Source organism: Protopterus annectens, chromosome 5.part0 (assembly GCF_019279795.1).
Source record: "Protopterus annectens isolate FY-2018-M chromosome 5.part0, PAN1.0, whole genome shotgun sequence".
Classification (NCBI taxonomy): Eukaryota; Metazoa; Chordata; order Ceratodontiformes; family Protopteridae; genus Protopterus; species Protopterus annectens.
Window position 1 is genome coordinate 1102949032 of NC_056735.1, and position 12786 is coordinate 1102961817.

The 12786-nt window shown below is 38.1% G+C and overlaps 1 protein-coding gene across 1 annotated transcript in view; it reads right to left on the reverse strand.

The window, feature by feature from the left end:
* The window catches only part of REV1 (REV1 DNA directed polymerase), a 4137464-nt gene that overhangs the window by 2075867 nt on the left and 2048811 nt on the right, over nt 1–12786 (reverse strand). The window contains exon 10 of the mRNA XM_044071967.1: nt 2480–2608. Within this exon, the coding sequence (XP_043927902.1) occupies nt 2480–2608 (129 nt within the window). The remainder of the gene's footprint in view (nt 1–2479; nt 2609–12786) is intronic.

Here is a 12786-nt window from a genome sequence, read left to right on the forward strand (position 1 = left end):
AGTATCCCCCCCCCCCAAAGGTAGACACAAGTACTAGAGTGGCTTCTCATCTGTCCCTGATTTTTGCAGAATGGTCTGGTTTCTGTCATATTTTTTGTACTGTTGATTTATGCTTATTACTCAAAGTGCCTGTTGCTTTGTGTTTAAGTATCAATACTTTAATGACCATCAGGTAAGCTTGGCTGAGATCGTAAGATGCAAGTAAGCTTTAATAAGCATACTGTTAAAGAATTGCCAACATTGAAAGCCTTTCTGTTGTTGCCATGTAGAGAATGCTTAACTAGATAATGTATAATCCTTGGGTATTGAAATGCATATGACAGTATTTGTAATAAAGGACAGGATTACATTATTTTAAGAAGCTCATTACACTTGGGAGACTTCCAGTCATCTCTGCAGGCTTTACCCGTAAACTAAACAGAATGCCAATCGTGTGGTCCATACAGTACAGTAATCCTTTTAAGCAATGTATCTTGAGCTTATTTCTTGTTTGCTTTTCATTTTTTACTTTGATCATGTTTTCCCCATGAAACAAGTAGATAGTTGTCAGGCAGCAGGTCTTTTTTTCGATAAGAAACATTTTTACAAGTGGGGGCATCAGAGATTTCTACTTTCAGCATGTTACGTGGTACTTTAATAAAGCTGAATATAAATTATAATTAGAACTGCAGTGCAAGAAGTGGTTTGAGTTAAGTGCTGCTTGTTTTTCTTATACTTGATTTTGACTGGCATTCCATTAATGTATTTAAAAAGTAATTTATTTTTTCATGCCTCACAACCTTTTTGTTTCCATCTAGATATTAAGTAAGCTGTCATGCAGCCAATGCATTGAAATATTTTTATTTTTCGACACTTCGTTTTGTCTTGATTGGACTCCCATAATGACAGTTTGGCACCCAGGGCAGTGTATTTAGTTAGTTTTTGTGGTTTTGAACATAGCCCCTCCCCTTTCTAGTTGGCCACACCCCTTCCAATTGACCCCACCCATTCAGCTGTCTCCTGCAGCCCCCCTTTGATTTGAAGTCACCAGCCGCCACTGCAAGAGTCCTCTGCTTTAACTTACTTTTAAAACTTGCCTACTGATCAAATCCAGGGAAAACAAAGGCAACCAAATGTACCTGCAAAACATGTTCTATTACTGTGCAGCTAGGCTGTCTGGAATCCTGTGTAGTTGCTTCAAATGAGGCACCATGAACTCAATGTAGTGGAGCAAAACTTGGGAAAGTTGAAGACCCCCCCCCCCCCCAAAAAAAAAAGCTCTTCTGAAACTTTAGTAAGCTGCTTGCTACAAATGTAACAAGGTTTGGTACAGTTAAACAACCACAAACTGTGTGCTTCACTTTTGACTGTGAATGTGGTTTTAGCAATAATTAATGAAGACACAACAGCCTTGTGTAAGGCAATGCCAAGTACTGCACTTCCACACCACTGGCCCCTTACTTCCTACATATCCTCCATGTCAGTCTCTCTTAATAACTCAACAACATTGCCCAAAGCATTGTTTAAAATGAACACATACCACCATGTGTCTAACTAAAGCATGTCACATTTCTTGTTCTAACTCCTAATACAAATGATACATACATTCATTTAACTTTCTACTTGTCTGCCAACATGATATAATGGACAACAGGAACAAGTCATATACATCATATTTTTGGGCATACAATTAAAATATCCAGGGAAGCAGTAACATCTCCTCCTGAAAAACAATTTTCACTGTTTCTTTTTATATACTCACACTCTTTGCAGAATCCAAAGTGAAAGTGCATTTTTTCTTTTAAGAATTAAGATTCAGATTGTTGCTGGCATTTAAGATTATTACAAGCTGTACTGATAAACAAGTTATAGGCCTACATTTTTAGACTACATCAGAGTTAGCTACAATTTTCCAATTATTTCTTACAGTTTGCTTTATATTACTGGAGTTCACTGTAGATGCTAAATCCATAGAAGCATCATTCGACACTCATCACCATTCTTTCATTGGGTCTTACAATCAGTTCCTGCCCTGTACAGATTATTAATATTCTCACTTACATCATTCGTAAGAAGCTGCAGTTGTGCAGCGGTAGCGTTGTCGCCTCACAGCAAGAGTTTCTCCCGTTCAATTCTTGGCTGGAGCGCCTTCTGTGTGGAGTCTGCATGTCCTCCCCGCGTTCGAAAGACATGCGTGAATGGGCGTGCCTTCGTTGAAGGTTGGGCTGGCACCTCGGCACTGTAAAAATCTACTGCCAATAATTAGCGGACTGGGGTTCCGCTGTGGCGACCCCTAACCGGGAAAAGCCGAAAGAAGAAGAACTTACATCATTCGTAACTTCTTTAAACACCAAAACATCCACATTTCACAAAATGATCATAAGCAACAGTTAATCTACTTATCCTTACAGCCTAGCTTCTAAAAATATTTTTCTTTAATTAAATAAGATGCAGTAAAACTGTAAATGTAAACTAACTGCAAATTCACTATGCAACTTACCTTGCTAGCGTTTCATACATAGTTTGTGCAACTTCCTTGTATGCTTGAAAATTGTAAGGTACAGCCAAAAGATCTGGACACATCTGTTTTGCTTGTCCAAAAAACATGCCATTCTTTACACCAGCTTTCCTAAAAGTAAATTATCAGTTAAAGAAGTGTGTACAGAACAATCTAATTTTACTTTTTATGAATAACTGCTACTTTACATATTAAAAATATCAAAAAAGCCTTGAAACACTGCATTCTAAACTATCTAAAAAGTATTACCTCAAATTAAGACTACTATAAAAAGATATTATAAAGAGAACCACATAAAACCTTTACTTGCTGTGAATGGACTCCCTTGAGTTCTCATTTTGACCAGCTGGTGGCTTGAAGGGGAACAAGATGGAGGTAAAATACAGAATAACTACCTCAGAAGCAAATGTAACCATTAGAGGCTAAAGTTGTGTACATACAGAAGACACAAGCAGACAAAAAACATGTTAAAGATAATCCTGAAATGGCTATGGCTGTGAATTATGTGGAGTTCATGAAAGATATACTGGTAAGAATGGAGTGGTCTGCTCAAAGAATAGAGAGGAAGTGAGAGAATCCACAGGGTTTCTCCCACAATCACTCTGGGTTGGCTGACTCTAGACCCTTCTTGGTATGCTTTCAAACCAATGAACTTAAAAGGAAAGGGTTTTGTTAAAATCGTTGGGTCCAAGAAAAGATATAAAGGTGAAATAAATGAGTGTATGGTATGATCCCGATTATTCGGCTGAAATACAGTCCAGAAAAAAAAACAACACGGAGATACCTTGTACTTGGATTATGTTGCAAAAATGGAACATATTTCTCTCTGAAACTCAAACTGACTCAAGCCCTAATCAATTCCAAAGCCTAGTCAATAAACATCAGTCACATGGTCCTGCACATGTACTCTTCCAAATGGATACCAACACACATTTCCTCTACCTCTTGCTAACTTATACTTGTGAACTTCAGTGCAATCTCAATTTCCCAATCAGACAGCATTCAAAAGGACAAAAGGAATGTCACAAGGTTCCATATTTGCTCACTGATTATTCTCCAGCTTCATAAATAAACTTCTCATCTCCCCATCTCACTCATCACAGATATATTCTTCTGCTCAAACAAGTAAGCACCCAAGCTCCAGAAAGACTTGCAATGAAGACTTCTTAGCCCTAATATACTGTATCTCCAACAAAAATCTCCTCCTCAACTGAATCAAAACAAAAACTTTGACCTTTGTCACGAAAGGAAAAATACCTCCTTGCAAATCCATGACCACACCACCACCAATACAAGAAAACACTGCCTCTTTTTAAATACCTTGGAATATGGTTCACCCCTTCCTCATCTTCACCTCAACAATATAAGGAAAAATCAATCCCTCTATATTTTAGGCCAACAAAAAGTATATCTCACGTTCTTACCAAAACAGAATTACTACAAGGAAAGCATTTTACTCTACCAACTTGAATGCAACATCCTCCTCACAGCATCTGAATCAAAATCAACCACCACACACATCTACGCACTGACAAATAAAATCAGCACATTCACTTCCCTATCATGAACATAACTGCAAAACACTGACAGACACAATGGCTCCTTGTTCAATAAAGGGCTCAAACTCCTATGCAATCAGACCTTCCCTCCCCCAGCTGCTAACAGCCTTCCTCTTAAAGACTAAGAAACCATATCCACTCTGCACCCACACTGAATCAACCCTCCCAAGCAGAAAGGAAGAAATACAGAAAAGTCTAGTCAAGACTGCAAGCTTCTGTCAGTGAAGGCTGGCTTAAAACACTGGTTGTATTACCAAAATGGCTTTGGAAGATTGAACACCTGGTGTATCACAAATGACTTATTTAAAGATGACATCACATTTCCTTGGACTTGCATTTAAAGACATGTACTTGTATACAAATGCAAAACAAACCAATATACATTCAAACTAGGAGAAAATAAAGCTGCTAATTTCACAATCCAAAAACATTCCTTTACACTAAGCATGTTTTTCCATTCTCATTTATCTGAACCACCAAACATAATTTTGTCAATACCCAAAAATTAAACTGGGCATTAGGATGCTTAAGGGCATGCTTAAATAAGGCATTAGATTAACGTTGACATTTAATGCCACTAAGATGTTCAAATATACAAGTTTAAAAAAAACAAGACGTTTTTCCAACATAGAAAGATCAAGAACATGCATCTAAATATATAACCCATCATAAATTACAAGTAATAGCAGTTTTAATTTCATAAACTGTAGGACTTTTTTTTATAAAAATTCCTTACTTTTGAAAATAATAACACACACTGTACATGCACCACAAGGGAAAGACTCCTTTAAAATATTGCCATCCAAAGTAGTTTGTACGTCAAGTACTACATTCAACCCTCTTGTAATGGGTAAAATAATTTTCTACAGTCTTGTCTATAAGAAAAAGAACATTTGTCATGGAGAATTTCCAATAAATCTTTATCCATCTGTAAAATAAACCAATGATTGTGAACAATCTGGTGAAAAGAACTAATATTACTCCCAAAGATGTTAACCAACCTTAGTTTTCGCCCGCCATAAACTTGCTCATTCAAATCTTGATATTTTAATAATGTGTCCCTTGATTTATTATTAGTATTATCCAAAGCCTGTTGTAATATTTTAGGATCATAACGTTTATTAATAAATCTAGACGTTAAACCTTGATTAACATTATCAAAACAGCAAATTCTTTTCTATCTGTGATAAGAGGAATGTTATTAATTATATATTTAGGATGACAAAAAGATGCCTGTAGTAAGGAATCTTTTATGGAATTTCCTCCTGTATAAGGAAGTTTTAACAGTTCCATCCAACTTTTTCTCAACCACTACATCTAAAAATGAAATTTTAGAAGTAAAACAAATATCCCCACTTATTATCATTGAGATACTGAATAAATTCTAACAAAAATTCTACATCAGATGTCCAAATAAACCAGCAGTCATCCAAATAGCAAAGCCAAATATCAAATCAATACAAATGTTATGACATCATACATCAAAAATTGCTCAACATATCCAAAAAAAAAATCCACATATACAGGAGCAACAAAGGCTCCCATAGCAGTGCCCTGTAACTGCAAATAACACTGTCTAAAATAAAAACATTTTTAGTCAAAAATATTCTGCAAGACAAAAAAGGTACTTAAACCCGGACTATATAAATTAAAATTATTTAACCAATTTTCCAGAGTGTGCAAACCTGCACAATGAGGAATATTGGTGTATAAGAATTTCCCTTTAAGATACAATATTCTGAGGACAACTGTTGCGTCTACACTACTAATAGTTAAGGTGAACATACTGTAATAAGCAAATTATTGTTGCTACATGACTGTTTGGGCAGGCAGAGAAATTTCTTGGTTCAACGATCTGAGGAAACATTTAACTTGTACAAGACTGTCATTGAACTGAAAAGTTAAGAGTCAGCCAAAAGTAAAACTCCATGTTTAAAGAGGAACAGTTTCTTCCAATGTACCTGTGAGCGTACAAGATAAATGTAAAACGCAAAGTTTGTGGGAAGCTTACCAAATAAGAATACTGGATCTGTATTTTTGAAGATTATTTTACGTTGAAGGGGAAAATAACTTTGGCCAGACTGAAACTATTAGTTATCTCACTGTCGAGCATTTAACTCAAGGGGTGAGATACAAGTTAAAATGCAGTTGTAACAGTAATTCAAATTGAGAGGGAGGCTCTGAATGGGATCAATGTACTTCTGAGAACATAACAGGTTTCTCCTAGCTACAGTTAAACATGTTCATCCAGAAATTAGAGATATGTTTGGAACTTACCATAATTACAGAAGTTAAGAGTGTATTCACTGTTGCAACACTAACTACTTTTTAAATACTTTTAAATTCATATGCTGCAGACAAAACTTTGCTATGTACACAACAGAAAATAAAACAAATAGCAATCTTTTTTATTTTCATGCATTAAACTTACATTTTCTTTATAACCATCATCATTCACATAAACAACTTGCTCAATTCCTGACTTTCCTTTAACCAAATTCCTCTTCCTGAACATTGTTCGGCACTATTGTTCCCATAAATTTGATTTTTCTATGTAGTTTGATTCTTGATTCTTATACTTATCACACAATATTTTACATGTCATACTAATTATATGGTCCAAGGAGGAGTAGGCAGCAAAAGTCCTTGAGGAGGCTTCAGGGCCACTGAGGCAGAAAACAATCCCTGAGTAAACTCTTGCCATTCAATTTGAGGATCATAAGGATGGATCAAAATATGCTTCACCTTTCATCTTTTCTTGGAAAGGACTTCAGCCCTAACAAATACCGGAGGTTCCAACCCTTGCAGAGATTCAATAAGAGTGACCTGAACCTTCGCCCTGACCAATACCTGTGGAATCCCTACCGGACCCTCCAAGATAATCAGTTGTGGCTCCCCCATGATGCCCTTAGCAGATGTCTGCAAAGCCTCAGATGACGTGCAAAAAGACAGATCCATGGTGGCCTCTGACTGGGTTGCAGCAGAGGAATCAGATATAGATGCAAAATGGCCTACAGAGCTATTACCCGCTTCTAGAAGTTCATCTGGTGCAGGCTAGACAGCCAAAGAATCCAGCTGAGACTTCTTGGATGACTTCTTACCTAGTGGGAGTATCTTGCGGTTAATGGATTCTGCCATGCTACCCTGGGCTAACTGTTTAAGACACTGGTTTTCAAGACAAATGGCCAGGAAAGATGCACGGCTACTGAGTGTCTTAGGTACAAAAGCCTTACAGATACTTCAACAGTTATGGTTGTGGGACATGCCCAAACAAGAGAGACACTGCTTGTGACTATCCTTATGGGGAATCTGTCTCCCACACTAACATTTTCCCTCCTTGGATGACATGAACTCTAGGTAAGCAAAAGGTACAAGATCTGACGGCTAGGTATTCAGCACAGCAACAAGGCTCTCAGACCAATGAGCGATAATGGAATTCAGACTGGTGCCAAAGAAGTTCTGGGTAACTGCATCTGTATGTCACTTTTATGCCCTACATCCTCTACAGGGAGCATATGTGTGATGTACGGTGCATACAAGATCACAAGGATTTGGTATACTGGCCGAACATCAGGCTCCCCTAGGCAGGAGTTTATGACAGGAAAGAATACTGCAACACTGATATAGGAGGACACCACCTTTTCGGCAGAAGCCCCGAGAGAAAATCTCCAGAGTTACAATAACACATGAAACACAGTCCTAAACATAAAAACAGAATCATAACAAGTACATAAATCTGTGACACTCCCTGATGGTAAATTGTACACAATATTTTAACTAGTGAGCAAAAATTATAATAAAGAAGGGGAACAGCAGAATAAAAAGGTGAAACTAATTTATAAAAGGATGCTAATAATGAAAGAATGAGTGGCAGACATTGTATTTAGAGTATAGTTAATTCCTTTAGAACAAGAATTGCTGAATATTGCAATACCCGTCATTAGATACAATGATACTTGCGTATTATTGCAACCAGATTTCAGAAGTGGCATAATTTGTAATGTTTCTGCGAAAACAGGTATCTGAACATTAAAAGGGTGTGCAAACCACTAAGTTTTACTCTGTCACATTGGGTATATGAGGCAGGAACATGAATAATGGTCAAATTTTCTATTCCTGGGTGGCGTACTTCATTTGTTCTGTGAACTCCACACTGCTACACTGCATTATAAATCCTGTATTCCTGATCACATGCTTAGCCAAGGTGAAGTTGCTCATGAAAATACCCTGTAACTTCTCATGGGCAGTAATTATCAAAAGGCAAGGTGCCTGTAAGGAATAGTAACTTCTTGGCCAGTGATTTTTCAGGGACTGCGGCCTTTCTCCCCAGTGGAACTCATGTGCCGGGGTGTAAACTGTTAACCCGCTTCATACACCTAGTACTGTTAATGTGAATTTGTAAAGGTAGCAAATAGCAAGCAACAGGTTTGACCATTACAGTGTCAACATTAAAAGATGGTGACAATAATACCACAATCATAACATACTATAGGCAGTGCCAGTGTGTGTACTACTGGCTCCAGTACTGCAACTCACACTTCGATCATCAAAACACCACTGCCACTGTTCTGCAGGCCTTTGTGGATGAATCTCTCCGATATGTGTCACTCGCCTCCTTTCTGCTGTCAGTACACTCCATGCTACATGACTACACTATCTTTTGAATGTATCATTTCCCCTGTTCAACTGTGCGACAATACCGTTCCTCCAAAGAGCGCAATGGAAAAAAAGAGGCGGTACGAATCTGGCTGCGATAATACGCAAGTACCGATAGAATTATTTACAATTTACTTACATAGGAGACTGCTGATTACTTCAACAAGACCGCCTATTGCCAGGACAGGTGATGAGGTTAAAGAGGTACACTAAAGGGAGGGGGTTGTTACGGTTATCCAGGTGTGCTACAAAAACACAGCCATGAGTCTGTTAGGTGGATTTTCAATTGTATTTTGAATGAGGAAAAGAAGTTATTGAGCCTTATACGTAGAGGGAGGAAATTCCATAATCTGGAAATCTGGTTACCCTATAGGGCTTGACCTGCTGAATTGTTAGCTTTGTGTATGTTTAATATGGATTTGTGTGCAGGTAGCATACTTCTTGTTGGAAATCATTATTTAGAGCCTCCTGGCTGGTTTTCAGCTGTTTTAAATGATTTTTCAGTGTCTCACCACTACATTTCTGCTGTGTTAAACATTCTCTAGTGTTTCCTGCTGAAAGTAGGGTACCTAGTAGCTGTATTATAGTCCAGATCCAGGCCTGCAACTTCGGGAACGGTTTGTAGTGGTTTGTTCTGAGCACATTTTCCAGGCCATCTTGGATTGCATGGGGCCTACCTGCACTTCTGTGCAAGAACGGTCTTGATTGGGACCTGACTAGTAAATGGAGGCCTGTCTAGGGCTTGGAATAAATCCTCATCAATCCTTTTGAATTTTGTTAGAGTATTTTTTTAAGCTTTCATCATTCATCATCACATCATCAGTTTCCAGCTTCATAAACATCACTATGTTCAACACTCTTTTTCAACTCCAAAACACTCTTGACATACTGTTCCTTCAGGATAACCCCTACCGCATTTCTCCTCCCATCCACACCACGGTAGAACAATTTGAGCTCACCTCAGATACACCTGGCCTTACTCCCCTTCTTTCTGGGCTCCTGCATTCACAATATATTGACCTTCCTTCTCTCTATCATATCAGCTAGCTCTCTCCCTTTATCAGTCATACTGGCAAAATTCAAAGTTCCTACCCTCACTTCCACACTTCTAACCTTCCTCCTGCCTCCAGGAATACCTTCCCCATCTTGTTCTCCTTCTCATCCCCCCTTCGGCCAACAGTAGCCCAATTTCCACCAGCACCCTGTGGGCTAACAGTACTGGTGGTGGTCACTGTTAACCCGGGCATCAACTGATGCAGTATAGAACTCTGTATTATTGTCTGTATATGTGATCCGGCAAAAATTTTACACCGGATGCCCTTCCTGACGTAACCCTCCCCATTTATCAGGGAGTGGGACCAGCACGAAGAAATACACTAGCTTGTGCATCCCCAGTGGCTGGGTTCTAACTTATTTATTTAACATTTGTTGACCAGTAAAGTCTGAGTAGGACGGATCCTATTTTCAGTGGAGGCCTGGAGAGAAATGCTCCCGACACTATGTCTTGGTAATGTGGGAGGAAACCCAAGAGAATGCAGGGAGGACATGCAAACTGTGCACAGAACACACACCAGCTAAAAATCGAATCAAAGATTGTCTTGCCGTGAACCAACAACGTTAATCACTGCACCACTGCACTGCCTGTTAAAAGTACATACACTCTATATTCTTTTTACAAGACCCATTGGTCCAAATATTATTGAACTGTCTGGGTATCCTTCCACACTGCCTCATCTCTGCTTGCAAATCCTGGTATTTTATCACTTTGTGTCTCTGTGTACGTAAGACACTGTAATCACTGGGTGTAGAAATTTTAATGATCAATGCTACTTTTGCCTTCTTTTAATGGACTGCTTACTATATCTGGTTTTCTCGCATTTTTTTGAACTGTCAGTAAAGCGTGATCCCATGTGATATAAATGGTATCACTTTCTACAATGCTTTGTTGCTCATGTTTGTAATGCTTCGCAGATACTTCAATATTATGTTTGTATAATTCCCAATGCTACAGTCTTCTGCCACTAGTACATCAAACTCAAACCAAAATGTGCGACTGTTTCCAATTCTATTTTTACAAAATCTGCATTTGTCTGTTTCTCAGACATGTCCAATGGACTTTTTAAACCAACATGCAGGTAGTCCACTCTCCTGGACCACCAATATTAACCTTTCGTCTTCTGGTTTAAATTCACCTCTCCTTAGCCATTCATGCATCAGATCCTGCTTCGACATGAGGCTGTTCCAGGAATTTTCTGTACGTGCAACTGCATTTATGCATTTTCCACATTTTTTGCCTTCTTCTTATCCTTCACTTCATATTTTTCTTTTGTTTTTTTTTTTTGGCACATTCAGTTGCTGACTGATTTTTGTCTACTTCTGGTTTAATTTCCATTTCCACTTAACAATATGCTTGTGCTAAACTAAGCAGGGAAGTAATCTTAGACTTTTTATCCTCATGTTTTCAAACTTTCCCTATGTTTGGATCTTGTGACGTCAGCAGATAAGCATGCAGTCGAAAGATTGCAGATCTATACACAATTTCGAGGAGGCCCATACATCCTTCAGAATGGGGAATATATAAGCTTGGTATACACTGATTTTTATAAATCATTTGATAAGCATGAAACATTTTTCTTGTTTTCCTGTCCAGTTGATCCATTACCTTTTGGGGCTTTGTCAATCACCCCTAAACTTTAGTTAGAAAAGGAAAAGCAAATTGGTTTATAGCTTTGACTTTGTACCTAGATGTCAGGGCTGTTTTCAGTATTAATTTTAGTCTTCTGAAATATTCTTTACTAAGGTTTATTTACATTTGTTAATATTTTGTCAACCCTTCATCAACTACCGCATATTTATACACTCCCTCCTGCTCAAGTTCCTTTATATCACATCCCTGCCCCAGACTGATATTTTCTTGGTGCTGCAGCTTTCCCACAAAAAAAGTTGCTATTGCACATTTATTAAGACCAAATGACATCTTACATCATCTGAGAAAGAATGATGATATGTTATTTTATCAGGATCCTAAGTAGTCTTATGGTTTTTCTAAGGTAGTATGCTTCACACTGACAGCATACTACAATGTAAACGATGTTGGGGGTCTCACAGTTTAAATGGTCTTTGACATGAATAACTACCTGTGGGGTGGTGAGATGCATCTTGGAAGTCTAAATGACAAAACTGCACCAGTGCCACTTCCAGCTTTGGTGCATGCCAGGGAGTGTGTCAAGGGATGCCTGCAGCATCTTTTCTGATTCAAAAGTGGCTTTGAGGGACACACCTTTTTTGTAGCAGAATTTTGGCAGGTATATCTATATATATTCTGTCTGTGCTGATATCACTGGTTTATTATTTGCAATGGTGTTCAATAGATCTTGGTCTATTCTGATACTGAGAGTTGCTTTTATCACATCATTGAGTATATTTTGTTGATCTGTTCTCTCTTCTGCATTCTTTTAAAAGTAACACTTCTTGTCTTAAGTGCTTTAAAGTTTCTCTAGTCGATACTTCCATTATGGCATTTGATTTCTCCCCTTTCTTTACCTTATGGACCTGTGTTTTTGTGGTAAGACTTTATCTGTTATCAATTTAGCTGCACAGTAATATATCCCTATTTACTTCTGTTATATCGCATTAATTTATATGAAAATCTTGATTACTGTGTTCATTTGTTTTATCAAACACCTAACATTTTGGGTCTTATTGGCTTTCTGTAATACGTTTCTTTCATTGATCTTAAATCAAGCAACTCTTCCCTTAGATCATTTTCTTCTAAACTAAAGCCACATTCTTTGTACTCTGTTTCATGCGGGTATTCTACAGAAAGTTCCAGATCATCATCTTGTGATATTCGCTTCAGCTTCATCCTTTGGCACTCTTTGCTCTTTCATATGGGAACTCACTGGTTTATCATTCCACTGCATTGACTGCATCAGAGTTGCCATATTTTCCTGTTCCTTCCCTTGCTGTGCAACTCCAACTGAGCTTTTGTACTGGTTTCCTACTGAAGGCTCCAAAGTATCTCCATATGGCAACTGATCAGATGCTTCCCACTCAACTGGTTTCTCCTTAATT